This window comes from Salmo salar, chromosome ssa06 (genome assembly GCF_905237065.1).
Source record: "Salmo salar chromosome ssa06, Ssal_v3.1, whole genome shotgun sequence".
Classification (NCBI taxonomy): domain Eukaryota; kingdom Metazoa; phylum Chordata; class Actinopteri; order Salmoniformes; family Salmonidae; genus Salmo; species Salmo salar.
The window spans coordinates 24,222,968-24,250,000 of NC_059447.1; the positions used below are offsets into that span (position 1 = coordinate 24,222,968).

General features: G+C 44.0%; 1 protein-coding gene across 1 annotated transcript; it reads left to right on the forward strand.

Moving 5' to 3' along the window:
* The first annotated feature begins 17 nt into the window (after positions 1-17).
* On the forward strand, positions 18-20,653 carry LOC106592406 (putative short-chain dehydrogenase/reductase family 42E member 2). Its single transcript, XM_045721304.1, has 11 exons — positions 18-508; positions 1,955-2,050; positions 5,308-5,365; positions 5,999-6,117; positions 7,195-7,270; positions 8,493-8,575; positions 9,545-9,682; positions 9,843-9,908; positions 10,003-10,066; positions 10,292-10,365; positions 19,743-20,653. The coding sequence occupies exons 1-11, from the start codon at positions 41-43 to the stop codon at positions 19,983-19,985; spliced, it is 1,485 nt and encodes a 494-aa protein (XP_045577260.1). The 5' UTR covers positions 18-40; the 3' UTR covers positions 19,986-20,653.
* The last annotated feature ends 6,380 nt before the right edge of the window (positions 20,654-27,033 follow it).

Sequence of the window (27,033 nt, forward strand, 5' to 3'; positions counted from 1 at the left end):
CACAGGGTTCCGAATTCCATCTATCGCAAGAGGAGTCTGAATGGAGTTGTGTGGCCCCAGTATGAAGGACAACGGAGGCTCTCTGTGCCAGGTAGAGCAGCTGCCCTACCCCTGTGCCCCCCTGCCTGACCCAGGCAGTGCTGGGTGCCATATACAGGCTAATAGACACCTCCACAACCACCACCTCAACCATCAGCTCCAGTCCTGGGTGAGCCGACCAGCCCCAGACCTAACCTCAACCCCAACTCCAGCCTCCCGACACAGGGCCAATGGGGTGGTGGGTGCCTGGTGCAGCAGCCCGGAGTGTCCACCCTCCCGCCTGGATGAAGTGACTGATCAGGCCTTGAGAGGGGCAGGGATGGGGACAGGCAGGGTGCTGGTGACCGGGGGAGCAGGGTATTTCGGGTTGAGACTGGGGAGAGCTCTGGTCAGCCAGGGAGTGTCTGTGGTGCTGCTGGATCTTCACAAGCCACAGTGGGATACTCCAGATGGTACTGTCTTCCATCAGGTAGGTAGAGTCGACGCACTTGTCACTTCGGGGCAAATCCTAACTTTCAACTTTCAAATGTTTACTTAGTATCTCACTGTCATCAATGCTTGACAAAGTTACAATTTGACTTAAGTGGAAGTTAAGATTCATCCCCGGGGTATGCAACTCCAGTCCTAGATTTCCCAGGGTTTTTTTGCTTTCTTTTTGTTCAGTGGTGGAAAAAGTACTAATTTGTCATACTTGAGTAAAAGTAAAGATACCTTAATAGAAAATGGCTCAAGTAAAAGTGAAAGTCACTCAGTAAAATACTACTTGAGTAAAAGTCTAAAAGTATTTGGTTTTAAATGTACTTAAGTATCAAAAGTAAATGGAAATGCTAAAATGTACTTAAGTATCAAAAGTAAAAGTATAAACCATTTCAAATTCCGTATATTAAGAAAACCAGATGGAACAATTAAAATATATATATATATTGACGCATAGCCAGGGTCATACTCCAACACTCAGAGATAATTTACAAATGAAGCATTTGTGTTTAGTGAGTCCTTCAGATCAGAGGCAGTAGAGATGACCAGGGATGTTCTCTTGATAAGTGTGTGAATTGGACCATTTTTCTGTCAAAATGTAATGAGTACTTTTGGGTGTCAGGGAGTAAAAAGTACATTATTTTCTTTAGGAATGTAGTGAAGTAAAAGTAAAAGTTGGCCAAAATATAAACAGTAAAGTAAAGTACAGATACCCCAAAAAACAACTGAAGTAGTACTTTAAAGTTATTTTACTTTACACCACTGCTTTTGTTGTTGATCATTGTAACTAAATGATTACTAGTTTGAAATTCCCCCACTTGGTTTGTTAAGATCGTAATTGAAAAAGTAAAGGGAGAGAACACTGTATGTTATCAGGGGGATACATTGAAATGCAAGTGTCTTTAGTGTAGTATTTCTCCTCATATACCCCTGGGTAGACGGAGCTAATAAGGTTGGGTATACATGGCTCAGGTATAAAGACACAGGTAAGTGATCTAGTTGAGGGTGCCAGGTGTTGACTTGGACAGAAGGAGGCCGGGGCTCTGATTCAGGTTTCAGGTGCAGCCTTCATGGCACTTTAACTTAATTGTACTTACTAATCATTGGCTAATATATGGACATACCATGTACTATATGTTCAAGTTGTCATCTTACCCAACAAGATAGTTCACCGTGAAAAGAAGGTGGAGAGTTCCATAGCAGAATGGATGAATTATGTCAAATGTTTCCTCACATTACTGACACTCTAATATCAGAGCCGCTCTTTCTAATATGAATAGAACAAAGGGTTGACTGTTTCTAACATGAGACAGTTTAATCCGATGGTTTATCGTACTGTTATATTACATACTGTATAACAGTGAAGTAAAGTCATAGGGTAGAGGAAAAAACACAGCATATCATTGTCTTACATAGTAGTGATTTTGTCCCCTTGCAGAGCGACATCCGGGACTATGATTCTCTGTATAAGATCTGTGAGGGGGTCGACTGTATATTCCACACCGCTTCCTATGGGATGTCAGGCCCAGAACAGGTGAGTTCCTGAACAGATGGAGGGTAGAATTTAACCCTTCTACTTTCTTTATTCATTTATCTGACTGGGAATGGAAACAATTCAAAAACCATCACCCATAGTTGCTGGTCTCCTGTAACACTGTTCCAAGAATACAGTACAGAGTACATTTTTTGTCTTAAATGCAACGACTTGAGTGGCGTGTGACAGAGATGGAATGGATGCCTGTCTATGCGTTCCAGAGTAGGATAAATCATAACATATTGAATGGAGGCTTTGTTAGTGAAACTCAACTGTTCACATTGTAGTATCACCTGTGTCTCTAGTCCCTCTCTGCCTGATACTGAGTCTCTCTCTCTCTCGCTCTGAAATATTTACAGTCAGCTAGGAGATGATTATGTAACTTAGAAAGCTTGTCTGTGTGTTTGGCTGGTGGGTAAGGACAGGCTGAAGGTAGTGGTCATATAGCAGGAGATTTACTCACTTTTTGAAGTGACTTTATAAAGGGTGTGATTACTTTAATTTTTGTTTTAGTATTTATTTCACCTTTACTTAACCAGGTAGGCCAGTTGAGAACAAGTTCTCATTTACAACTGTGACCTGGCCAAGATAAAGAAAAGCAGTGCGACAAAAACAACAACACAGAGTTACACATAAACAAACGTACAGTCAATAACACAATAGAAACATCTATATACAGTGTGTGCAAATGTAGAAGATTAGGGAGGTAAGGCAATAAATAGGCCGTAAAGGCCAAATAATTACAATTTAGCATTAACACTGGAGTGATAGATGTGCAGATGATGATGTGCAAGTAGAGATACTGGGATGCAAAAGAGCAAGAAGATAGATAACAATATGGGGATGAGGTAGTCGGGTGTGCTATTTACAGATTGGCTGTGTACAGGTGCAGTGATCAGTAAGCTGCTCTGACAGCTGATGCTTAAAGTTAGAGAGGGAGATATAAGTCTCCAGCTTCAGAGATTTTTGCAATTCGTTCCAGTCATTGGCAGCAGAAAACTGGAAGGAAAGGCAGCCAAAGGAGGTGTTGGCTTTGGGGATGACCAGTGAAATATACCTGCTGGAGCGCGTGCTATGGGTGGGTGTTGCTATGGTGACCAGTGAGCTGAGATAAGGTGGGGCTTTACCTAGCAAAGACTTATAGTTGACCTGGAGCCAGTGGGTTTGGCGACGAATATGTAGCGAGTGCCAGCCAACGAGAGCATACAGGTTGCAGTGGTGGGTAGTATATGGGGCTTTGGTGACAAAACGGATGGCACTTTGATAGACTACATCCAGTTTGCTGAGTAGAGTTTTGGAGGCTATTTTGTAAATGACATCACCGAAGTCAAGGATCGGTACGATAGTCAGTTTTACGAGGGTATGTTTGGCAGCATGAGTGAAGGAGGCATTGTTGCGAAATAGGAAGCCGATTCTCGATTGAATTTGGAGATGCTTAATGTGAGTCTGGAAGGAGAGTTTACAGTCTAGCCAGACACCTAGGTATTTATAATTGTCCACATATTCTAAGTCAGAACCGTTCAGAGTAGTGATGCTAATCGGGCGGGCGGGTGTGGGCAACAATCGGTTGAAGAGCATGCATTTATTTTTACTAGCATTTAAGAGCAGTTGGAGGACACGGAAGGAGTGTTGTATGGCATTGAAGCTCGTTTGGAGGTTTGTTAACAGAGTGTCCAAAGAAGGGCCAGATGTATACAGAATGGTGTCGTCTGTGTAGAGGTGGATCAGAGAATCACCAGCAGCAAGAGCGACATCATTGATATATACAGAGAAAAGAGTCGGCCTGAGAATTGAACCCTGTGGCACCCCATAGAGACTGCCAGAGGTCCGGACAACAGGCCCTCTGATTAGACACACTGAAATCTATCTGCGAAGTAGTTGGTGAACCAGGCGAGGCAGTCATTTGAGAAACCAAGGCTATTGAGTCTACCGATAAGAATGCAGTGATTGACAGAGTCGAAAGCCTTGGCCAGGTGGATGAAGACGGCTGCACAGTACTGTCTTTTATCGATTGCGGTTATGATATTGTTTAGGACCATGAGCATGGCTGAGGTGCACCCATGACCAGCTCGGAAAACCGTTTGCATACTGGAGAAGGTACGGTGGGATTCGAAATGGTCAGTGATCTGTTTGTTAACTTGGATTTAGAAGATTTTAGAAAGGCAGGGCAGGATGGATATAGGTCTATAACAGTTTGGGTCTAGAGTGTCTCCCCCTTTGAAGAGGGGGATGACCGCGGCAGCTTTCCAATTTTGGGGATCTCAGACGATACTAAAGAGAGGCTGAACAGGCTAGTAATAGGGGTTGCAACAATTTCGGTAATTTTAGAAAGAGAGGGTCCAGATTGTCTAGCCCAGCTGATTTGTAGGGATCCAGATTTTGCAGCTCTTTCAGAACATCAGCTGTCTGCCCACTGGATTTGGGTGAATGACAAGCGGGGGGAGGGGGGGAGGGCTTGGGCAAGTTGCTGCAGGGGGTGCAGAGCTGTTGGCCGGGGTAGGGGTGACCAGGTGGAAAGCATGGCCAGCCGTAGAAAAATGCTTATTGAAATTATTGATGACAGGTGACAGTGTTTCCTAGCCTCAGTGCAGTGGGCAGCTGGGATGAGGTGCTCTTATTCTCCATGGACTTTACAGTGTCCCAAAACTTTTTGGAATTAGTGCTACAGGATGCAAATTTCTGTTTGAAAAAGCTAGCCTTAGCTTTCCTAACTGACTGTGTATATTGGTTACTAACTTCCCTGAAAAGTTGCATATCGCGGGGGCTATTCAATGCTAATGCAGAACGCCACAGGATGTTTTTGTGCTGGTCAAGGACAGTCAAGTCTGGTGAACCAAGGGCTATATCTGTTCTTAGTTCTACATTTTTTGAATGGGGCATGCTTATTTAAGATGATGAGGAAATCACTTTTAAAGAGCAACAAGGCATCCTCTACTGACGGGATGAGGTCAATATCCTTCCAGGATACCCGAGCCAGGTCGATGAGGAAGGCCTGCTCGAAGAAATGTTTTAGGGAGCGTTTGACAGTGATGAGGGGTGGTCGTTTGCCGCGGACCCTTTACGGACGCAGGCAGTGATCCAGTGATCGCTCAGATCCTTGTTGAAGACAGCAGAGGTGTATTTAGAGGGCAAGTTGGTCAGGATGATATCTAACAGGGTGCCCATGGTTTCGGATTTAGGGCTACACATTAGTTATACATTACTCATTAGTTCCCACACAAACAGTGTTAAAGGTTATTCTGTTCTGTGTCTCACAGCTGAGGAAAGAGCAGGTGGAGTCAGTCAACGTCGGAGGGACGAACAACGTCATTAATGGTAACAAGCTCCCCTCCCTCCTCCCGCCTTCCTCCCCTCCTTCCTTCCCTACCTCTTCCCCTCCTTTCTTCCCTACCTCCTCCCCTCTATCCTCCCTCCCTCCCTCACCTCACTCTTCAACTATTGCCACACTCATCAACTTCCCCTCTCACACAGACAGGTAGACCAGTCCTTCGATTAACAACACATTCTTTACATTACATACAGTATTATCTTTGCACAACATACTGTATGTAAATCCATTTTTATAGGCACAAGACGTCCTAGGAGGTGGAACATTTTTGGCCCTCCTGCGCAATAATGTGTAAACATTTGGCCCCTATGATGAAATAGTGGAAGAGACCTGTTGAAGGGCTTCTAATGTGGTGCAGTGTAACAGTACAGCCATATATGCGTAGCCATATAATGCCTGCTAAATGTAGTTGGAGGTGGTGCAGAACAGTCTCCTTGTCCAAGACCTACAGACGTGTGTTAACTCCCAGAGATAATGACTAGGCTTGAGCTCAGTGGGCGAATAGGCTTTTGAGTCATGACCCACGTTTCGAAAATTAAATAAACTCCTAAATAAGAATGCGTTTTCAGTTAAACAACTTGGCCCAATGATAACCCTGTCTGTGTGTGTGCTTGTTTCAGTGTGTGTGGAGAAGGGCATCACCAGGCTGGTCTACACCAGTACGATCAATGTGACGTTTGCTGGCAAACCCATAGAGGAGGGCGACGAGGACTCATTGCCCTGTGTGCCCCTGGACATGGTGAGTAAGAACAGGATGTCCCAATGAGGAGCAGCTTTACTGTAGCCTGGGTAAACCAGACTGAATGATAGTGAGTGCAGCATTCTGTCTGCTTTACCCAGGCTAGCTTTACTGTGTCTATATAGAATAAGTGTTTGCTCTGAGTTGATGAAAACACAACTTACTGTGCGTATGATCTTTTTTCATAGTTTACTTTTCATGTGGTACAATTGGTTAAAGGACTGGGCACTTTTGCTATGTGATGTTTTACAGTAACCTTGAGATTGACGCTGACATGGTGTACATGACATCCAGAACCAGGCTGATAAAGGAAGCTCATGAATGTAATCTTCTCCCAGAGCTGCTCCTTCCAGCTTACATGGCTGTGCATGACTGTATAAGTCCCACATGAGTAGAGTTACACAGTTTAGGATAGCTTGGAGGCTCAAAGCCTGTCAACCTGACACTGGCGGGGTGTGTGTGAGAGAGAGTGAGTGTGTGTGGTGTGTACAGTATGGGTGTCACACCTCTGACATGCATCTATCTTGCAACCCCTTCCAAAGGACATACAGGTAACTGGCCAAATAAAGGAAACAACAACATAAATGTATTAATTAATAGAGCGTTGAGCCGCCAGAACAGCTTCAATGCGCCTTGGAATAGATTCTACAAGTGTCTGGAACTAAATTGGAGGGATGGAACACTATTCTTCCATGAGAAATTCCATATTTTGGTGTTTTGTTGATGGTGGTGGAAAACACTTGCCTGATGACTCAAACTGAATTATTTCTCTGTTCTCATGCACTACATACTTCAGTCTGAGACTGCCATCAAAACAGCTCTGCATTTTTATACATGACCCTAAGCATGATGTGACGTTAATAGCTTAATTAACTCAGGAACCACACCTGTGTGGAAGCACCTGCTTTAAATATACTTTGTATCCCTCATTTACTCAAGTGTTTCCTTTATTCTGGCAGTTACCTGTACTTTCCTCAGCATCATCAGTAACAATGAATAGATCCTCTGATGGCTATGTCTTAGGAAATAATAAAACGCATGGATTGATATGAATAGATATGATGCGTTCTGTCCCAGCACATAGACCACTACTCCAGGACCAAATCTATCTCTGACCAGATGGTCCTAACAGCCAATGGACGCTCACTCAAAGGTAAGAGACACCCTAGAAATAGAATGAAGATATACCGTATTAGATGTATTATTATAATTCTGAGTCTATGGCAGAGACACTGTGACTTTGTCTGGCATGATCTTGAGGTGATAGGATGGGGGTTACTTACAGCATCAAGACACTGATGATATCCTCAAATGGAAATGGTGTGTTCAGGTCATTGACATTGTCTTATGATTCTCAGTGTGTATGAATGGATGCTGTATGTATTCACAGCCAAACTGTGTGTGTGTGTGTGTGTGTGTGTGTGTGTGTGTGTGTGTGTGTGTGTGTGTGTGTGTGTGTGTGTGTGTGTGTGTGTGTGTGTGTGTGTGTGTGTGTGTGTGTGTGTGTGTGTGTGCGTGCGTGCGTGCGTGCGTGCGTGCGTGCGTGTGTGTGTATTTGTGAGTGAGTGAGGTTGGCATGGAAACCAAGTGTGTGCAACCTAATCCAAGTGGACCTGCTGACACCAGTTGAATTTAGAGCTGGAAAGCACAATGAGACTGGAGACTGGAGAGCAGTGTTCACCCGACACCGTTTTGTCTCAAGCAACACACACACAGGGATGTACTTACACACACAGAGACACACAGTTAGTAGCAGTAGTACCAGACATGCAGTACAGACTCTCGTCACAGGCAGATGTCACGTACATACTTACTGTAAAACTGACAGTCAGAATCACAGGAGACATTGATACACACACACAATGTATCCATGAACATAAACCCCTGTACAGTTCGTCTGTCTCGAAGGTGTGTAGGAATTCTCTTACTGCATTAGTGTGATTCCAGTGAGAGCTTGGTTAAATAGGTGTGATGCCTTCAGCCCCTCCTTGGGGGAAACCTAACCCCCTATCAATGACCACTTATTTCTATATTAAACTAAGCTAGGAGCATGGCGCTATGTCATTATATACTCTACTGGACCATTCATGCATTTATTAAGACAGGATGTAGAGGAAATATATTAACACTGGAAGATGAGTTCAGGTTGAAGCAAAGGTTAGCATATTATATATGTTGATGAACTATTACTACTACTTACATACAGTATTACAGTAACCAACATACATTGGCATAGTACACTATCTTGCAGTTAAGTGGAATTTACATTTCTAGACTCAGTTACAAGTAATTACACGGTGGAGTAACTCATTTGTAACAAACTTTCAGTGTTGCCAGATTTAGTTCATTATTCAATGCCATTCTCTTCTGTAAAGGTGGGGGTCTGTTGCGGACCTGTGTCCTGAGACCCTCAGGCATCTATGGGCCAGAAGAGAGACGACACCTACACAGGGTTATGGTGAGTGTCCGTACACCTACCTACCACATAGAATCACAATGAAAAGAACTGACACATCTCTACATTCCACCTGATTTGTTACTTTCCATCCAAGACGGCGGCACCATAGGGATAAATGTCTGTGTACTATTTAATTGTGCGGGTGGCACAATAAAATGACAGCCCAGTCTCATTGCCCTTCTATCAGGTATAGAGGTTATCTTAGGGTTTAGATCCTTGGCTGGCAGAATGTGTACCTGGTGAGGATATATTATTAATGGACCCTCTTAAGGTATCCTGTTTCACCCCTCTCTCTCTCTCCCCTGGGGAGAATGAAGGGAAGGAATACTCTATTCTGGGCTGGGTAGAACAGGGCTGGGATGCTGCAGTTCCCGGTTCACTAATACAGTTTACATCTCCCCTCACTCAATGTCAGACCATTGTACACACACAAACCCATGCATGCCTTGACACACGTACACAACCCCAAACACACTCACATGAGAACAGACATACTCTCAGGACAACAATACAGTCTAACCTGAATTCAGTTGAATTATCAACCCGCTCTCTCTCTCTCTCTCTCTCTCTCTCTCTCTCTCTCTCTCTCTCTCTCTCTCTCTCTCTCTCTCTCTCTCTCTCTCTCTCTCTCTCTCTCTCTCTCTCTCTCTCTCTCTCTCTCTCTCTCTCTCTCTCTCCACTTCTCCTTCTCTCTCTCTCTCTCTCTCTCTCCACTTCTCCTTCTCTCTCTCTCTCTCTCTCTCTCTCTCTCTCTCCTCTCTCTCTCTCTCTCTCTCTCTCTCTCTCTCTCTCCACTTCTCCTTCTCTCTCTCTCTCTCTCTCACCCCTCTCTCTCTCTCTCTCTCTCTCTCCACTTCTCCTTCTCTCTCTCTCTCTCTCTCTCTCTCTCTCTCTCTCTCACTTCTCTCTCTCTCTCTCTCTCTCTCTCTCTCTCTCTCCCTCTCTCTCTCTCCTTCTCTCTCTCCCCAGGTGAATGTGGAGTGCCGGTTGTTCAGTTTTAGCTTTGGAAACCGCCAGGCCAAGATGAACTGGGTCCATGTGGACAACCTGGTGTTGGCCCACGTCCTGGCTGCTGAAAGCCTCACACCCAAGAGGAACTGTGTGGCTGTGAGTTTACTACTACTCACCATCTCCATGGATACCAATGATCGTTTCAGCACTTGTTTGTTCTACCTTCAAGTGGCATTTGTACACATTGTACATATTTATGCCTGTGTGTGTTTGGGATGGGGGTGTATACATAGTAATATCAACCTTTCTCCCTCAGAGTGGACAGGCCTACTTCATCAACGACGGGGAATCTGTCAACCTGTTTGAATGGTTAACACCACTGGTGACTAACTCTATATATTCTTTGGGTGATTAACACATATAGTTTATCTTGTCTTGGTCTTTGATATCCTCTCTGTCTTTCCCCTCCTCTCTAGTTTGAGAAGCTGGGGTACAGCCGACCGTTGATACACTTGCCTGTCTCACTGGTCTATTCAGCAGGTATGAGACACAAACGGGCACGCATTCACACACACATACACGCACGCACACACACAAACACCCATGCTGCTGTAACAGGACGCTGATCATGCCTAACATCAGCCACAATCTGTCAGGATACACACCAGTTTCATACTTGCCAAACTGTTGTAATAGTACGCTGCTCGTAGCTCAGACCTGCCACGCTGCTGTCTTCCTTCCTCATCTGAGGTGTGTATTTCACAGCCATTCTGATGGAATGTTTACACCTGGCTCTGAGGCCAATAGTGGAGATCCCTCTGCTCTTCACCAGAAATGAGGTAGGCATACAGCTATGTATCTACAGTACCTATCTACTACTTACCTACCTATCTATATGTACCTGCCTGCCTGCCTGCCTACCTGCCTACATACCTACCTTCATAGCGCTTTCTACACCTAACCCCTCTTCTCACTTCCCATTTTTACTCTGCCTTTTTACCCATTCTTCTTCTTTCCTCCTTTCTCTCTTCTCAGTTTTACATTACAGCCAAGCACTGATGTGAGGACCAACCTTCCTCACCACACTTGCAAGAAAACATTGTTGAGAAATATTCCATGTTTTCCAGTGTTACATATTCAGTGTATTAATTAAGTGTAACAGTCTCTTTCCTGTCACATACTCGATACAAAGAGCAAACACACAGAAGGGAGAACATTTTGAATTTACTTAGACCTTTCACTCTGTTTGAGTTCTAAAGTTCTGAAGTTATTGCATTCTGGGTCATGGTGACATGTTTCAGTCAGTGTAGAACCCCACTGGGCCACGGTGGCAGGGTCGTTCCACAAAATGAGTGCCTTTGATATTTTAAGTAGAAATTGTGCACAAATTTGAAAGCCATGAAGTGTCCTTCAATATAGACCACGTGGAATATTCAATAAATCAGATTTATTTTTTTGAATAAAGACTTACTAAAGTGCTACAATTCTGCATTTGGACATGTCCCTCTTTGCATCCTCTGTGACTTCTAGGAATATTTGAACACACTTAATCCCAACATTTATCCAAGTTTTCACCATCATTGTAAAGCCGTTGTTATTTTGTTGGTTTGACAAAGTCATTTTTGAAGATTATTATTTATTCATGTGATTATTGATCCATTTTAAGGTTAAAAAAATCCTGTCCCTAATTTTAAGGTCAACCCTGTTACGTGAACTGAACTCTCGTTTTAATATGATGAAACAATTCATTTTTTAAAAACTTTTTCAAAAGAAACATTGAACATCTAATAGTCAAATCATAGTGTAAAATCGGGTAAGCTGGTTCTACCCTTTTTATGATGACTCAGGATATGACCCAGATGCAGACACGGGGGAAGGATAGTACAGTTCTCAGATTATTTATTAGGAGCATGGGGCAGGCAAAGGGCAGGTCGAGGGCAGGCTGAGGTTCGTGATCAGTAATCCAGGCGGGAGATGACAAGTGCCTGGATTAGGACCTGCGCCGCTTCCCGTGTGAGGCAGGGTCGTACTCTGCGAATGTTGTAGAGCATGAACCTACAGGATCGGGTCACCGCCTTGATGTTAGTGGAGAACGACAGGGTGTTGTCCAGGGTCACTCCAAGGTTCTTAGCACTCTGGGAGGAGGACACAAGGGAGTTGTCAACCGTGATGGCGAGATCATGGAACGGGCAGTCCTTCCCCGGGAGGAAGAGCAGCTCCGTCTTGCCGAGGTTCAGCTTGAGGTGGTGATCCGTCATCCACACTGATATGTCTGCCAGACATGCAGAGATGCGATTTGCCACCTGGTTGTCAGAAGGGGGAAAGGAGAAGATTCATTGTGTGTCGTCTGCATAGCAATGATAGGAGAGACCATGTGAGGATATGACAGAGCCAAGAGACTTGGTGTATAGCGAGAATAGGAGAGGGCCTAGAACAGAGCCCTGGGGGACACCAGTGGTGAGAGCACGTGGTGCGGAGACAGATTCTCGCCACGCCACCTGGTAGGAGCGACCTGTCAGGTAGGACGCAATCCAACCGTGGGCCGCGCCGGAGATGCCCAGCTCGGAGAGGGTGGAGAGGAGGATCTGATGGTTCACAGTATCAAAGGCAGCAGATAGGTCTAGAAGGACGAGAGCAGAGGAGAGAGAGTTAGCTTTAGCAGTGCGGAGAGCCTCCGTGACACAGAGAAGAGCAGTCTCAGTTGAATGCCCAGTCTTGAAACCTGACTGATTAGGATCAAGAAGGTCATTCTGAGAGAGATAGCAAGAGAGCTGGCCAAGGACGGCACATTCAAGAGTTTTGGAGAGAAAAGAAAGAAGTCTGTAGTTGTAGACATCGGAGGGATCGAGTGTAGGTTTTTTCGGAAGGGGTGCAACTCTCGCTCTCTTGAAGACGGAAGGGACGTAGCCAGCGGTCAAGGATGAGTTGATGAGCGAGGTGAGGTAGGGGAGAAGGTCTCCGGAAATGGTCTGGAGAAGAGAGGAGGGGATAGGGTCAAGTGGGCAGGTTGTTGGGCGGCCGGCCGTCACAAGACGCGAGATTTCATCTGGAGAGAGAGGGGAGAAAGAGGTCAAAGCACAGGGTAGGGCAGTGTGAGCAGGACCAGCGGTGTCGTTTGACTTAGCAAACGAGGATCGGATGTCGTTAACCTTCTTTTCAAAATGGTTGACGAAGTCATCCGCAGAGAGGGAGAAGGGGGGGGGAGGGGGAGGAGGATTCAGGAGGGAGGAGAAGGTAGCAAAGAGCTTCCTAGGGTTAGAGGCAGATGCTTGGAATTTAGAGTGGTAGAAGGTGGCTTTAGCAGCAGAGACAGAAGAGGAAAATGTAGAGAGGAGGGAGTGAAAGGATGCCAGGTCCGCAGGGAGGCGAGTTTTCCTCAATTTCCGCTCGGCTGCCCGGAGACCATTTAGAAGCAGTCAGGAGAGGAACTGATGAGAACATTGAGATGCAGTCAGCAGAGGAACTGATGAGACCATTTAGATGCAGTCAGGAGAGGAACTGATGAGAACATTGAGATGCAGTCAGCAGAGGAACTGATGAGACCATTTAGATGCAGTCAGGAGAGGAACTGACGAGACCAATGAGATGCAGTCAGGAGAGGAACGGATGAGAACGTTGCGATGCAGTCAGCAGAGGAACTGATGAGACCATTTAGATGCAGTCAGGAGAGGAAATGACGAGACCAATGAGATGCAGTCAGGAGAGGAACGGATGAGAACGTTGCGATGCAGTCAGCAGAGGAACTGATGAGACCATTTAGATGCAGTCAGGAGAGGAACTGATGAGACCATTGAGATGCAGTTGAAAAAAGTCGATCTGTTACTGCAAACAGCAATAACTGCCCAGAATGTATAGGCACCCTCCTTTTTACCTTGTTCTGTGTCGCTCAGTTGGTAGAGCATGGTGGTTGCAATGTCAGGGTTGTGTGTTTGATTCCCACGGGAGACCAGTATGAAAATGTATCCACTCACTACTGTAAGTTGCTCTGGATAAGAGTGTCTGCTAAGTGACTAAAATGTAGATGTTCCCTCTCTTTCATGGATATGATTGGACTGGAAATGGTTTATGTCAAACAGACCTGGGGACAAATACATGTGTATTTGAATATCTGGAATTTAAAATACTTTTTCTGTGTATTTTAGTATTTTCAAATACACATCGCAAAACAAGTACTTTTATTTGAGTATTTGAATGCTAATTTGTAAAAACCAAATAGTCAACCACGTCCCTTTTTCAGGATCATATCTTTCAAAGATAATTCTTAAAAATCCAAATAACTTCTGTCGTGTCTTTGGCTATGCCGGATTAAGTGATATGACATGCTATTCTATAAAATCCTTTCTCTGTAATTAATATTACCTGATTGAGCTAATCATGTAAATGTAATTAACTAGAAAGTCGGGGCACCACGAAAGAGTGTTTATAGATCTGTTATCTTCCGAATAAACTCTTAAAAACCTAGTAATATTTTACCTCAATAGCAGTCAATATTAATTGTCACCTTATTTCAGTCTCATCTGAAAGTTATACATTCTTGGTTATCTTCACGAACCCTGGCTAACAAGTTGAATCAGCAATACAAAATTGGGTTTCATTATTTACTAAATACCAAACTAATCACACAGAATTACATGTAGGTTGGCTTAGTTCTGTAGGTGACATGTTAGTCCTTTTAACGTATGGGACCGTCGTCCTCACGTCCTCGGAACAGAAGGTTACATTTTCGTCAAGGGCTTATATAGTGGAGGGAGAGAAGGGTGTGTTTCATAGTTTATAACCCATGTCTCTTCACAGGGGCGGGCCACTGATTGAGCAGGGCTCTAACCTTATGAAAACACAATTCTCTCATTTGGAAGCTAAAATTACATTTAATCTTTTCACAAATAGCTTCATATTCAAACATTTAAATTGCACAACAATTCCATGTGAATCTGATAACTAGAATGTGTAGACTTTCCCAGATACAGTTTATGTTCTCCTGTCATCAGTCATAATGTCTCAGATGACAACCGAACTGACATCCATACTCATTAAGTAACAACGCATATTTTCAACTGGTTCTATTACCAAAATATGGTTCCTTTCCCCCCGCTTGTTTGATGTTCCCAGACTCTCTATGTTTAACAAAGGCTATTCAAGAGTCCTTCAGTAGAGTCAGAGAGAGAGGGAAGGGAGAAAGGTATTTAAGGGGGGGTCATAAACCTTACCCACAGGCCAACGTCATGACACTTCACAGATCTTCAGTGTAAAGGGTTTAAACACTGTTTCCCATGCTTGTGCAAGGAACCATAAACAATTAATGAACATGCACCTGTGGAATGGTCGTTAAGACACTAACAGCTTACAGACGGTAGACAATTAAGGTCACAGTTATGACAACTTAGGACACTAAAGAAGCCTTTCTACTGACTCTGAAAAACACCAAAAGAAAGATGCCAAGGGTCCCTGCTCATCTGCGTGAACGTGTCTTAGGCATGCTGCAAGGAGGCATAAGGACTGTAGATGTGGCCAGGGCAATAAATTGCAATGTCCGTACTGTGAGACGCCTAAGACAGCGCTACACGGAGACAGGATGGACAGCTGATCGTCCTCGCAGTGGCAGACCACGTGTAACAACACCTGCACATGATCGGTACATCCGAACATCACACCTGCGGGACAGGTACAGGATGGCAACAACAACTGCCCGAGTTACACCAGGAACGCACAATCCCTCCATCAGTGCTCAGACTGTCCGCAATAGGCTGAGAGAGGCTAGACTAAGGGCTTGTAGGCCTGTTGTAAGGCAGGTCCTCACTAGACATCACCGGCAACAACGTCGCCTATGGGCACAAACCCACCATCGCTGGACCAGACAGGATTGGCAAAAAGTGCTCTTCACTGACGAATCGCGGTTTTGTCTCACCAGGGGTGATGGTCGGAGTCGCATTTCGAAGGAATGAGCGTTACACCGAGGCCTGTACTCTGGAGCGGGATCGATTTGGAGGTGGAGGGTCCGTCATGGTCTGGGGCGGTGTGTGTCACAGCACAGACTGAGCTTGTCGTCATTGCAGGCAATCTCACCGCTGTGAGTTACAGGGAAGACATCCTCCTCCCTCATGTGGTACCCCTCCTGCAGGCTCATCCTGACATGACCCTCCAGCATGACAATGCCACTAGCCATACTGCTCGCTCTGTGCGTGATTTCCTGCAAGACAGGAATGTCAGTGTTCTGCCATGGCCAGCAAAGAGCCCGGATCTCAATCCTATTGAGCACGTCTGGGACCTGTTGGATCGGAGGGTGAGGCCTAGGGCCGTTCCCCCCAGAAATGTCCGGGAACTTGCAGGTGCCTTGGTAGAAGAGTGGGGTAACATCTCACAGCAAGAACTGGCAAATCTGATGCAGTCCATGAGGAGGAGATGCACTGCAGTACTTAATGCAGCTGGTGGCCACACCAGAAACTGACTATTACTTTTGATTTTGACCCCCCCCTCTTTGTTCAGGGACACATTATTCAATTTCTGTTAGACACATGTCTGTGGAATTTGTTCAGTTTATGTCTCAGTTGTTGAATCTTGTTATGTTCATTCAAATATTGACACATGTTAAGTTTGCTGAAAATAAACACAGTTGACAGTGACAGTTTATTTTAAAGGACTTTCAAATACTTATTTCAAATACTGTTTTTCAAATACCTGGTTTAAACGCATGGGAGTGTATTTGAGTCAGTGTATTTAAATGTTTTGTATACTTTCCAAGTGTACACTGAGTGTACAAAACATTAGGAACACATGCTCTTTCCATGACATAGACTGACCAGGGGAATCCAGGGGAAAGCTATGACCTCTTATTGATGTCACAATCGGTGCTGATGAAGGGGAGGAGATAGGTTAAAGAAGGATTTTTATACCTTGAGATAAGTGAGACATGTATTGTGTATGTATGCCGTTCAGAGGGTGAATGGGCAAGACAAAAGAAGATTTGGGGTATGGTAGTAGGTGCCAGCCACACCAATTTAAGTGCGTCAAGAACTGCAACACTGTTGGGTTTTTCACGCTCAACAGTTTCATGTGTGTACCAAGAATGGTCCATCACCCAAAGGACATCGAGCCAACTTAACACAAATGTGGGAAGCATTGGAGTCAACATAGGCCAGCATTCCTGTGGAACGCTTTCGACACCTTTTAGAGTCCATGCCCCGATGATTTGAGGCTGTTCTGAGGGCAATAGGGCAATAATTGTTTTATACACTTGTGAACATTCAAATGCATTAAAATATTGAATGACTTGTCTTTTCAAATGAAATATATCTGAATACTTACTTCAAATGTATGTGAAAGTAATTGAGATAGTTGAAATAGTATTTGAACCCAGGTGTGATGTCACACATCTCCGACCTTTCAAGGTCTGTCAAAGGAGGTAGAAAAATATGTTTTTGGAATGGAAAGCAGCCATACTGATGGCAGTAGTATTGCATACATCCTGCCCTGGCACTGAGGAGGGCCCGAGGAGCTGTTTGTTGTAGGAGCTGCTATCTGTCTTACCCAGGAAGGCATTACTTCATGAATGTGTGATGAGACAGAAACCAAAGCCGTGCCCACAGGGCTGCTGGTCCAGGAGCTGCTTCAGTCAGACATTCTGGCGGCTGCCACCGGGAGATCGATAATTGTCCTGTGAATAAAATATTAGCCTGTTGTGTGTATTTCTCCTGGAAGGGTGGGATGGAGTAGGGAGAAGTTGCCCCATAATCACTGATCCAGGGTCAGACATTATTTTACTCCTCCTAGGATTGTCTGTGACTTACTGTAAGGTAATCCCAGATCTGTGGTTAGAGCTAACATCTACCTCGATTGACTGGGTCAGGAAGTTCAACACTGGGGACACGGGAACTGACTTCATTGCAGGCTCAACTCCAACTAGCTCCCTTGCTTTAGGGTTATCTCCTTAGGAGATACTGAGACAGACAAACAGAGATTACTGAGACAGACAGCTGTACAGAGAGACATACATGCTAAGTCTCTAAAGGGTAAATCCATTTGAATTCAATCACTGTTGTTTTAAACACAACTTTCCATACATGTTTGCCTATGGAAGAAGTGGTCAGAAAGTGTATTTTTAGACATGAATACCAAAACATTCAAAAGAGACACTACATGACCAAAAGTAACATTCCAAAGGTGTTCAATGGGGTTGAGGTCAGAGCTCTGTGCAGGCCAGTCAAGTTCTTCCACACCGATCTTGACAAACAATTTCTACATGGACCTCGCTTTGTGCATGGGGGCATTGTCATGCTGAAACAGGAAAGGGCCTTCCCCAAACTGTTGCCACAAAGTTGGAAGCTGTGGTTTTATGATTTCCCTTCACTGGAACTAAGTGGCCTAGCCCAAACCATGAAAAACAGCCCCAGACCATTATTCCTCCTCCACCAAACTTTACAGTTGGCACTATCCATTGGGGCAGGTAGCGTTCTCATGGCATTCGTCAAACACATATTTGTCCGTTGGACTGCCAGATGGTGAAGTGTGATTCATCACTCCAGAGAACACGTTTCCACTGCTCCAGAGTCCAATGGCAGCGAGCTTTACACCACTCCAGCCGTCGCTTGGCATTGTGCATGGTGATCTTAGGCTTGTGTGCGGCTGCTCGTGCCATGGAAACCCAGTTCATGAAGTTCCAGACGAATAGTTATTGTGCTGACATTGCTTCCAGAGACAGTTTGGAACTCGGTAGTGAGTGTTACAACCGAGGACAGAAGATTTAAATGCGCTACACGCTTCAGCACTCGACGGTACCGTTCAGTGAGCTTTTGTGGCCTACCACTTCGTGGCTGAGCTGTTGTTGCTCCTAGACATTTCCACTTCACAATAACAGCACTTACAGTTCTAGCAGGGAAGAAATTTGACGAACTGACTTATTGGAAAGGTGGCATCCTACGACGGTGCAATATTGAAAGTCACTGAGCTCTTCAGTAAGGCCATTCTACTGCCAATGTTTGTCTATGGAGATTGCATGGCTGTATGCTGAATTTTATACACCTGTCAGCAACGGGTGTGGCTGAAATAGCCAAATCCACTAATTTGAAGGGGTGTCCACTACTTTTGTATATATAGTGTAAAAGTGTTTAAAGTTCAGTCCTTTTGCATACCCCACCATACCATGAGACATCCATGTCTTCATCACAGGAAAAGATAAACAGTTGAGATTGATATTATTTAAAAGCTTATGAACGGGGTTGTCAAACTATTTCATAATTTCTTTCAAAAGTATAGTTTTTAATGGTGGGCACAACACAAAAATCTCAGATTATGTAAATAGGGTCAAAGCCGCAACATATGCAAATATTTAGAGAATTGACATTAATGGTTAAGAAATTCAAAATGTTATTATAAAAAGAAATATCAAGAAATTATTAAATAGTTTTAAATCCTGTTCATGAGCTTTTAAATGATATCAATCTCAACCGTTTATATTTTCCAGTGATGAAGACATTGATGTCTCATGGTATGGTGGGGTATGCAAAAGGGGGCAACTTGGAGCACTTTTATATCTTGAATGTTTTGACATTCAGGTTCAAAAAGTCCCTTTCTGAGAACTTGTATGGAAGGCAAATACGTATGGAAGGTTTCGTCCACATCAAAAGGGGTGCTGTCAAAAAGTGAATTCAAATGGATTTACCCCAACGAGACAATAGTATACTTGCTGGATCTCTGTGTTACACTGAGCCACCGGGTTTGTCTGAGAGCTTCTGTCACTACAGGTATTTTCCATGCAGACATCGTATCCTCCGTGCAGTAAGGGAAATAGGGACCAGAGAGACATCCTTCACACGGGGTGGCAGGATGTTGGTAAACTAAGGTTATTCAAAGACATTAGCATGGAGTCAAACTCCATTGAAGCTCCAGAGCTCCTAACCCGCCTCCCAGGCTGTACTGAGCACTATGCCCATCTCAGTGCACCCTGATTGGACATGAGTGAAGGAGTGCTGTTGAGTTTGTTAAGCTGCCTTCTTGGCAAAGAGGCGGGGGCGAGAGACAGGGGCACAGTACAGACCACTAACACTCTTCTCCTTAACAGCTTGTTTAACTCTATTTCCTTTAACTGGGTGTTGGGTGCCAGTCTGTTTCTGCTTTAACCAACGGGTCAAGTCTTAACAACCAAGACAGTTAACTTTGTTGAATGCAGAGACAGTCAGGTACCTGGCTACCATTTCCCTGAATCTTTTCTGCATCCTCCTAGGTGAGGAACATTGCAGTGAGCCACACCTTCAAGATCGAGAAGGCCCGTCGAGACCTGGGCTACTGCCCCAGACGCTACAGCCTGGGGGACTCAGTGGACCAGTACATACGGTCCCGACCATCCCGCTCCAGGCCCTCCCCCCTAGGCCCCTCTCGGACTGTTCCCCTGCTCCTGGTCCTCCTGCTGGTGTTGGGGTTCAGCCTGGCTGTCCTCCTGCTTTGCTCCTGGCTCTGGGAACACTAGGTTGCTACTGTGGCTAAAACTTAAGTAACAGCCCACCCACTAAGACCCAACCTAAATCTTAACACAGCTAATACATTCACTAATACGTTTTATTTGTTAGCCGCCTTTCTGGACACCTATGGTCTTGGCCTTACGTCAAGCTAAAAGCAATGATAGAAAGCATGCATAGTGTACATCTAGATACACATAGAAGACCATATGAATATACCACATACTGTTGACCTAATGCTAGCAACTCCGCCCTTCTATAATGTTTATCATGGTATATCATGTTATCGTACAGTTGACTAAGGCTGTAGATGGATGATGATCAAATGTGTAGTATGTAGAATATTTGAAATAATATGGTGCTTTGTTCAAACCCTATTGCCTTTCATAGGGTGGAGTGTATCATATATCTGGGTTTATTTTCTTGAGAAAGAGGTTCTTATATTGAACCAGAGAATCATAATGTGAATACAGTACAGTGCTTTAATATGGTCATAAACCTATTGACCATTCCTTAAACGTATTTTGATTCTATAGCAGTTTTGTGTAGGTGCGTGTAGGTGTCAGTCTATATGCAAGTACATCATACCAGACTTGCAAAGTATTAGGCTACTACATGGTATAGTTCTCTCACGTCACCCCGCTCCTCCGCACACTCCACTGGCTTCCAGTTGAAGCTTGCATCTGCTACAAGACCATGGTGCTTGCCTACGGAGCTGTGAGGGGAACGGCACCTCCGTACCTTCAGGCTCTGATCAGTCCCTACACCCAAAGAAGGGCACTGCGTTCATCCACCTCTGGCCTGCTCGCCTCCCTACCTCTGCGGAAGCACAGTTCCCGCTCAGCCCAGTCAAAACTGTTCGCTGCTCTGGCACCCCAATGGTGGAACAAGCTCCCTCACGACGCCAGGACAGCGGAGTCAATCACCACCTTCCGGAGACACCTGAAACCCCACCTCTTTAAGGAATACCTAGGATAGGATAAAGTAATCCTTCTAACCCCCCCCCCACCATCCCCCCCAAAAAGATATAGATGTACTATTGTAAAGTGGTTGTTCCAACGGATATCATAAGGTGAATGCACCAATTTGTAAGTCGCTCTGGATAAGAGCGTCTGCTAAATGACGTAAATGTAAATGGTATGACTTTCTGTGAAATTAGAAATTAAACATTTTATTGGACTGAAGTGAAAACTGAAGTTTTAGTAAAAAGGATTCCTCTTTGCATTGATGTTTATATACTATATATATATATATATATATATATATATATATATATATATATATAACAGTACCAGTCAAACGCTTAGACACACCTACTCATTCAAGGGTTTTTCTTTATTTTTACTATTTTCTACATTGTAGAATAATAGTGAAGACATCAAAACTATGAAATAGCACATATGGAGATCAACCAAATTGAGAAGACCGCTGTGTCTTTGTGAAACGCAGAGTAGGTGAACGGATGATCTCTGCATGTGTGGTTCCCAGCATGTAGGAGGAGGTGTGATGGTGTGGGGGTGCTTTGCTGGTGACACTGTCTGTAATTTATTTAGAATTTAAGGCACACTTAACCAGCATGGCTACCACAGCATTCTGCAGCAATACGCCATCCCATCTGGTTTGTGTGTAGTGGGACTATCATTTGTTATTCAACAGGACAATGATCTAACACACTTCCAGGCTGTGTAAGGGCTATTTAACCAATAAGGAGAGTGATGGAGTGCGGCATCAGATGACCTGGCCTCCACAATCCCCCGACCTCAACCAAATTGAGATGGTTTGAGTAGAACTGCAGAGTGTAGGAAAAGCTGCAAACAAGTGCTCAGCTGTTGGAAAAGCATTCCAGGTGAAGCTGATTGAGAGAATGCCAGGAGTGTGCAAAGCTGTCATCAAGGCAAAGGGTGGTTACTTTGAAGAATCTATAATCTAAAATATATTTTGATTTGTTTAACACTTTTTTGGTTACTACGTGATTCCATATGTGTTATTTCAGTTTTAATGTCTTGACTATTATTCTACAATGTAAAACATTTAAAAAATAAAGAAAAACACTTGAATGAGTTGGTGTGTCCAAACTTTTGACTGGTGCTATATATATATATATATATATATATATATATAAACATGTTGATTGTCATTCCTAATAATGCATTCTTCCCCCTCATCTTCTTTGGTGAGGGATTTGTTGTGATTCACATTTAGTCTGTAGGATTTAATCAACCAGTCATAGTCATTTTATTAGCTTTTGGAAAAAAAGAGAAAGCCTTTCTATGTTGAATGCCAATTACTATTTTGTATTAAGAATAGTTTTTATGTTTATGGTGTGTATCTGAGAAATATTTAATTGCTCCATTGCTCTTCCATTTTTCTTCAATTCAAATATTGCAATATGAAACAATTATTAAATAATATGTTTTGCTGAATGACATGAATGGAATAAAGCCTTAGTAAACACAACTGTTTGTCATTTTGTGACAGTGGGACAGAAAGTCATAAAATCTGATTTTAAACCTAACCCTAACCTTAACCCGTACCGTAACCACACTGCTAACCCTAATGCCTAAACCTAACCTTAAATTCAGACCAAAAATATATATTTGTTTAATGAATTTTTTACAATATAGCCAATGTTGACTTTGCCTATATCCAGTTGTGGAAAAAATACTCAATTGTCATACTTGAGTAAAAGTAAAGATACCTTAATAGAAAATTACTCAAGTAAAAGTGAAAGTCGCCCAGTAAAATATTACCTGAGTAAAAGTCTAAAAGTGTTTGGTTTTAAATATACTTAAGTATCAAAAGTACATTTAATTGCTAAAATGTACTTAAGTATCAAAAGTAAAAGTAAAAGTATAAACCATTTCTAATTCCTTATATTAATTAAAGCAGATGGCACCATTTTCTTTTGTTTCTTTTCTTTTGTTTTTATTTCACCTTTATTTAACCAGGTAGGCTAGTTGAGAACAAGTTCTCATTTACAACTGCGATCTGGCCAAGATAAAGCCAAGCAGTGCGATAGAAACAACAACACAGAGTTACACATGGACTAAACAAGCGTACAGTCAATAACACAATAGAAAAAAAGAAAGTCTATATACAGTGTGTGCAAATGGCATGAGGAGGTAAGGCAATAAATAGGCCATAGTAGCAAAGTAATTACAATTTAGCAGATTAACACTGGAGTGAAAGATGAGCAGATGATGATGAGCAGATGATGGTAGTGATACTGTGCAAGTAGTGATACTGGTGTGCAAAAGAACAGAAAAGTAAATAAAAACAATTTGGGGATGATTTAGGTAGATTGAGTGGGCTATTTACAGATGGACTATGTACAGCTGCAGCGATCGGTTAGCTGCTCAGATAGCTGATGTTTAAAGTTAGTGAGGGAAATATAAGTCTCCAGCTTCAGCGATTTTTGCAATTCGTTCAAGTCACTGGCAGCAGAGAACTGGAAGGAAAGGCGGCCAAAGGAGGTGTTGGCTTTGGGGATGACCAGTGAGATATACCTGCTGGAGCGCGTGCTACGGGTGGGTGTTGTTATCGTGACCAGTGAGCTGAGATAAGGCGGAGCTTTACCTAGCAAAGACTAATAGATGACCTGGAGCCAGTGGGTCTGGCGACGAATATATGTAGCGAGGGCCAGCCAACTAGAGCATACAGGTCGCAGTGGTGGGTGGTATAAGGCGCTTTGGTAACAAAACGGATGGCACTGTGATAGACTACATCCAATTTGCTGAGTAGAGTATTGGAAGCTATTTTGTAGATGACATCGCCGAAGTTGAGGATCGGTAGGATAGTCAGTTTTACTAGGGTAAGTTTGGCGGCGTGAGTGAAGGAGGCATTGTTGCGAAATAGAAAGCCAATTCTAGATTTGATTTTGGATTGGAGATGTTTGATATGAGTCTGGGAGGAGAGTTTACAGTCTAGCCAGACACCTAGGTATTTGTAGTTGTCCACATATTCTAGGTCAGAACCGTCCAGAGTAGTGATGCTAGTCGGGCGGGCGGGTGTGGACGGCGAACGGTTGAAAAGCATGCATTTGGTTTTATTAGCGTTTAAGAGCAGTTGGAGGCCACGGAAGGAGAGTTGTATGGTGTTGAAGCACGTTGGAGGTTAGTTAGCACAGTGTCCAAAGAAGGGCCAGGTGTATACAGAATGGTGACGTCTGCGTAGAGGTGGATCAGGGAATCACCCGCAGCAAGAGCGACATCGTTGATATATACAGAGAAAAGAGTCGGCCTGAGAATTGAACCCTGTGGCACCCCCATAGAGACTGCCAGAGGTCCGGACAACAGGCCCTCCGATTTGACACACTGAACTCTGTCTGAGAAGTAGTTGGTGAACCAGGCGAGGCAGTCCTCTGAGAAACCAAGGCTATTGAGTCTGCCGATAAGAATGCAGTGATTGACAGAGTCAAAGCCTTGGCCAGGTCGATGAAGACGGCTGCACAGTACTGTCTTTTATCGATGGTGGTTATGATATCGTTTAATACCTTAAGCTGGGCTGAGGTGCACCCATGACCAGCTCGGAAACCGGATTGCACAGCAGAGAAGGTACAGTGGGATTCGGAATGGTCAGTGATCTGTTTGTTAACTTGGCTTTCGAAGACTTTAGAAAGGCAGGGCAGGATGGATATAGGTCTATAACAGTTTGGGTCTAGAGTGTCACCCCCTTTGAAGAGGGGGATGACCGTGGCAGCTTTCCAATCTTTGGGGATCTCGGACGATACGAAAGAGAGGTTGAACAGGCTGGTAATAGGGGTTGCAACAATGGCGGCGGATAATTTTAGAAAGAGAGATTACAGATTGTCTAGCCCAGCTGATTTGCACGGGTCCAGGTTTTGCAGCTCTTTCAGAACATCTGCTGTCTGGATTTGGGTGAAGGAGAAGCTGGGGAGGCTCGGGCAAGTTGCTGCGGGGGGTGCAGAGCTGTTGGCCAGGGTTAGGGTAGCCAGGAGGAAAGCATAGCCAGCCGTATAGAAATGCTTATTGAAAATGTTCGATTATCATGGATTTATCGGTGGTGACCGTGTTACCTAGCCTCAGTGCAGTGGGCAGCTGGGAGGAGGTGCTCTTGTTCTCTATGGACTTTACAGTGTCCCAAAACTTTTTGGAGTTAGAGCTACAGGATGCAAATTTCTGTTTGAAAAAGCTAGCCTTTTCTTTTCTTTCCTGACTGACTGTGTGTATTGGTTCCTGACTTCTCTGAACAGTTGCATATCGCAGGGACTATTCGATGCCATTGCAGTCCGCCACAGGATGTTTTTGTGCTGGTCAAGGGCAGTCAGGTCTGGAGTGAACCAAGGGCTATCTCTGGTCTTAGTTCTACATGCTTATTTAAGATGGTGAGGAAATTACTTTTAAAGAACGACCAGGCATCCTCAACTGATGGGATGAGGTCAATATCCTTCCAGGATACCCGGGCCAGGTCGATTAGAAAGGCCTACTCGCAGACGTGTTTCAGGGAGCATTTGACAGTGATGAGGGGTGGTCGTTTGACTGCGGACCCATAGCGGATGCAGGCAATGATCCAGTGATCGCTGAGATCCTGATTGAAAACAGCAGAGGTGTTTTTGGATGGCAAGTTGGTCAGGATAATATCTTTGAGGGTGCCCATGTTTACGGATTTAGGGTTGTTTCCTTGATAATTTGTGTGAGATTGAGGGCATCTACCTTAGATTGTAGGACTGCTGGGGTGTTAAGCATATCCCAGTTTAGGTCACCTAACAAAACAAACTCTGAAGACAGATGGGGGGCAATCACTTCACATATGGTGTCCAGGGCACAGCTGGGAGCTGAGGGGGGTCTATAACAGGCGGCAACAGTGAGAGACTTATTTCTGGAGAGATTCATTTTTAAAATTATAAGATCAAACTGTTTGGTCATAGACCTGGAAAGTATGACAGAACTTTGCAAGCTATCTCTGCAGTAGATTGCAACTCCTCCCCCTTTGGCAGTTCTTTCTTGACGGAAAATGTTGTAGTTGGGTATGGAAATCTCAGAATCTTTGGTGGCCTTCCTAAACCAGGATTCAGACAAGGCAAGGACATCAGGGTTGGCGGAGTGTGCTAAAGCAGTGAGTAAAACAAACTTAGGGAGGAGGCTTCTGATGTTAACATGCATGAAACCAATGCTTTTTCGATTACAGAAGTCAACAAATGAGAGTACCTGGGGACACGCAGGGCCTGGGTTAGCCTCCACATCACCCGAGGAACAGAGGAGGAGTAGGATGAGGGTATGGCTAAAGGCTAGCAAAACTGGTCGTCTAGTGCGTTGGGGACAGAGAATTAAAGGAGCAGATTTCTGGGTGTGGTAGAATAGATTCAGGGCATAATGTGCATAATGACAGGGGTATGGTGGGGTGCGGGTACAGTGGAGGTAAGCCCAGGCACTGAGTGATGATAAGAGAGAGTGCATCTCTGGACACGCTGGTTATACTGGGTGAGGTCACTGCATGTGTGGGAGGTGGGACAAAGGAGGTATCTGAGGCATGTACAGTGGGACTAGGGGCTCCGCAGTAAACTAAAACAATTATTGACGGATAGCAAGGGGCACACTTCAATCTCAGACATAATTACAAACAAAGCATTTGTGTTTAGCGAGTCAGATCAGAGGCAGTAGAGATGGCCAGGGAAGTTCTCTTGATGTGTGTGATTTGGTAAATTTTTCTGTCAAAATGTAACAAGTACTTTGGGTGTCAGGGAAAACGTATGGAGTAAAAAGTACATTGTTTTCTTCAGGAATGTAGTGAAGTAAAAGTAAAAGTTGGCAAAAATATAAATAGTAAAGTAAAGTACAGATACCCCAAAAAACGACTTAAGTAGTATTTAAAGTATTTTTACTTAAGTACTTTACACCACTGCCTATTTCAGGGGACATCGCTGAGTTCTGCCTCCAGAAAAAGACTCGTGACAAACGAAAGAAGCGTTAAACTTTTTCAAATGTCAGACTGTACTATGATACATGCACTACATGAGGGAGCAATTGCATAATCCACAAATCATACAGCAACACCATAAAAGGTTGCAGTTGAAATTACGTCAATGTCAAGTAGTCTATA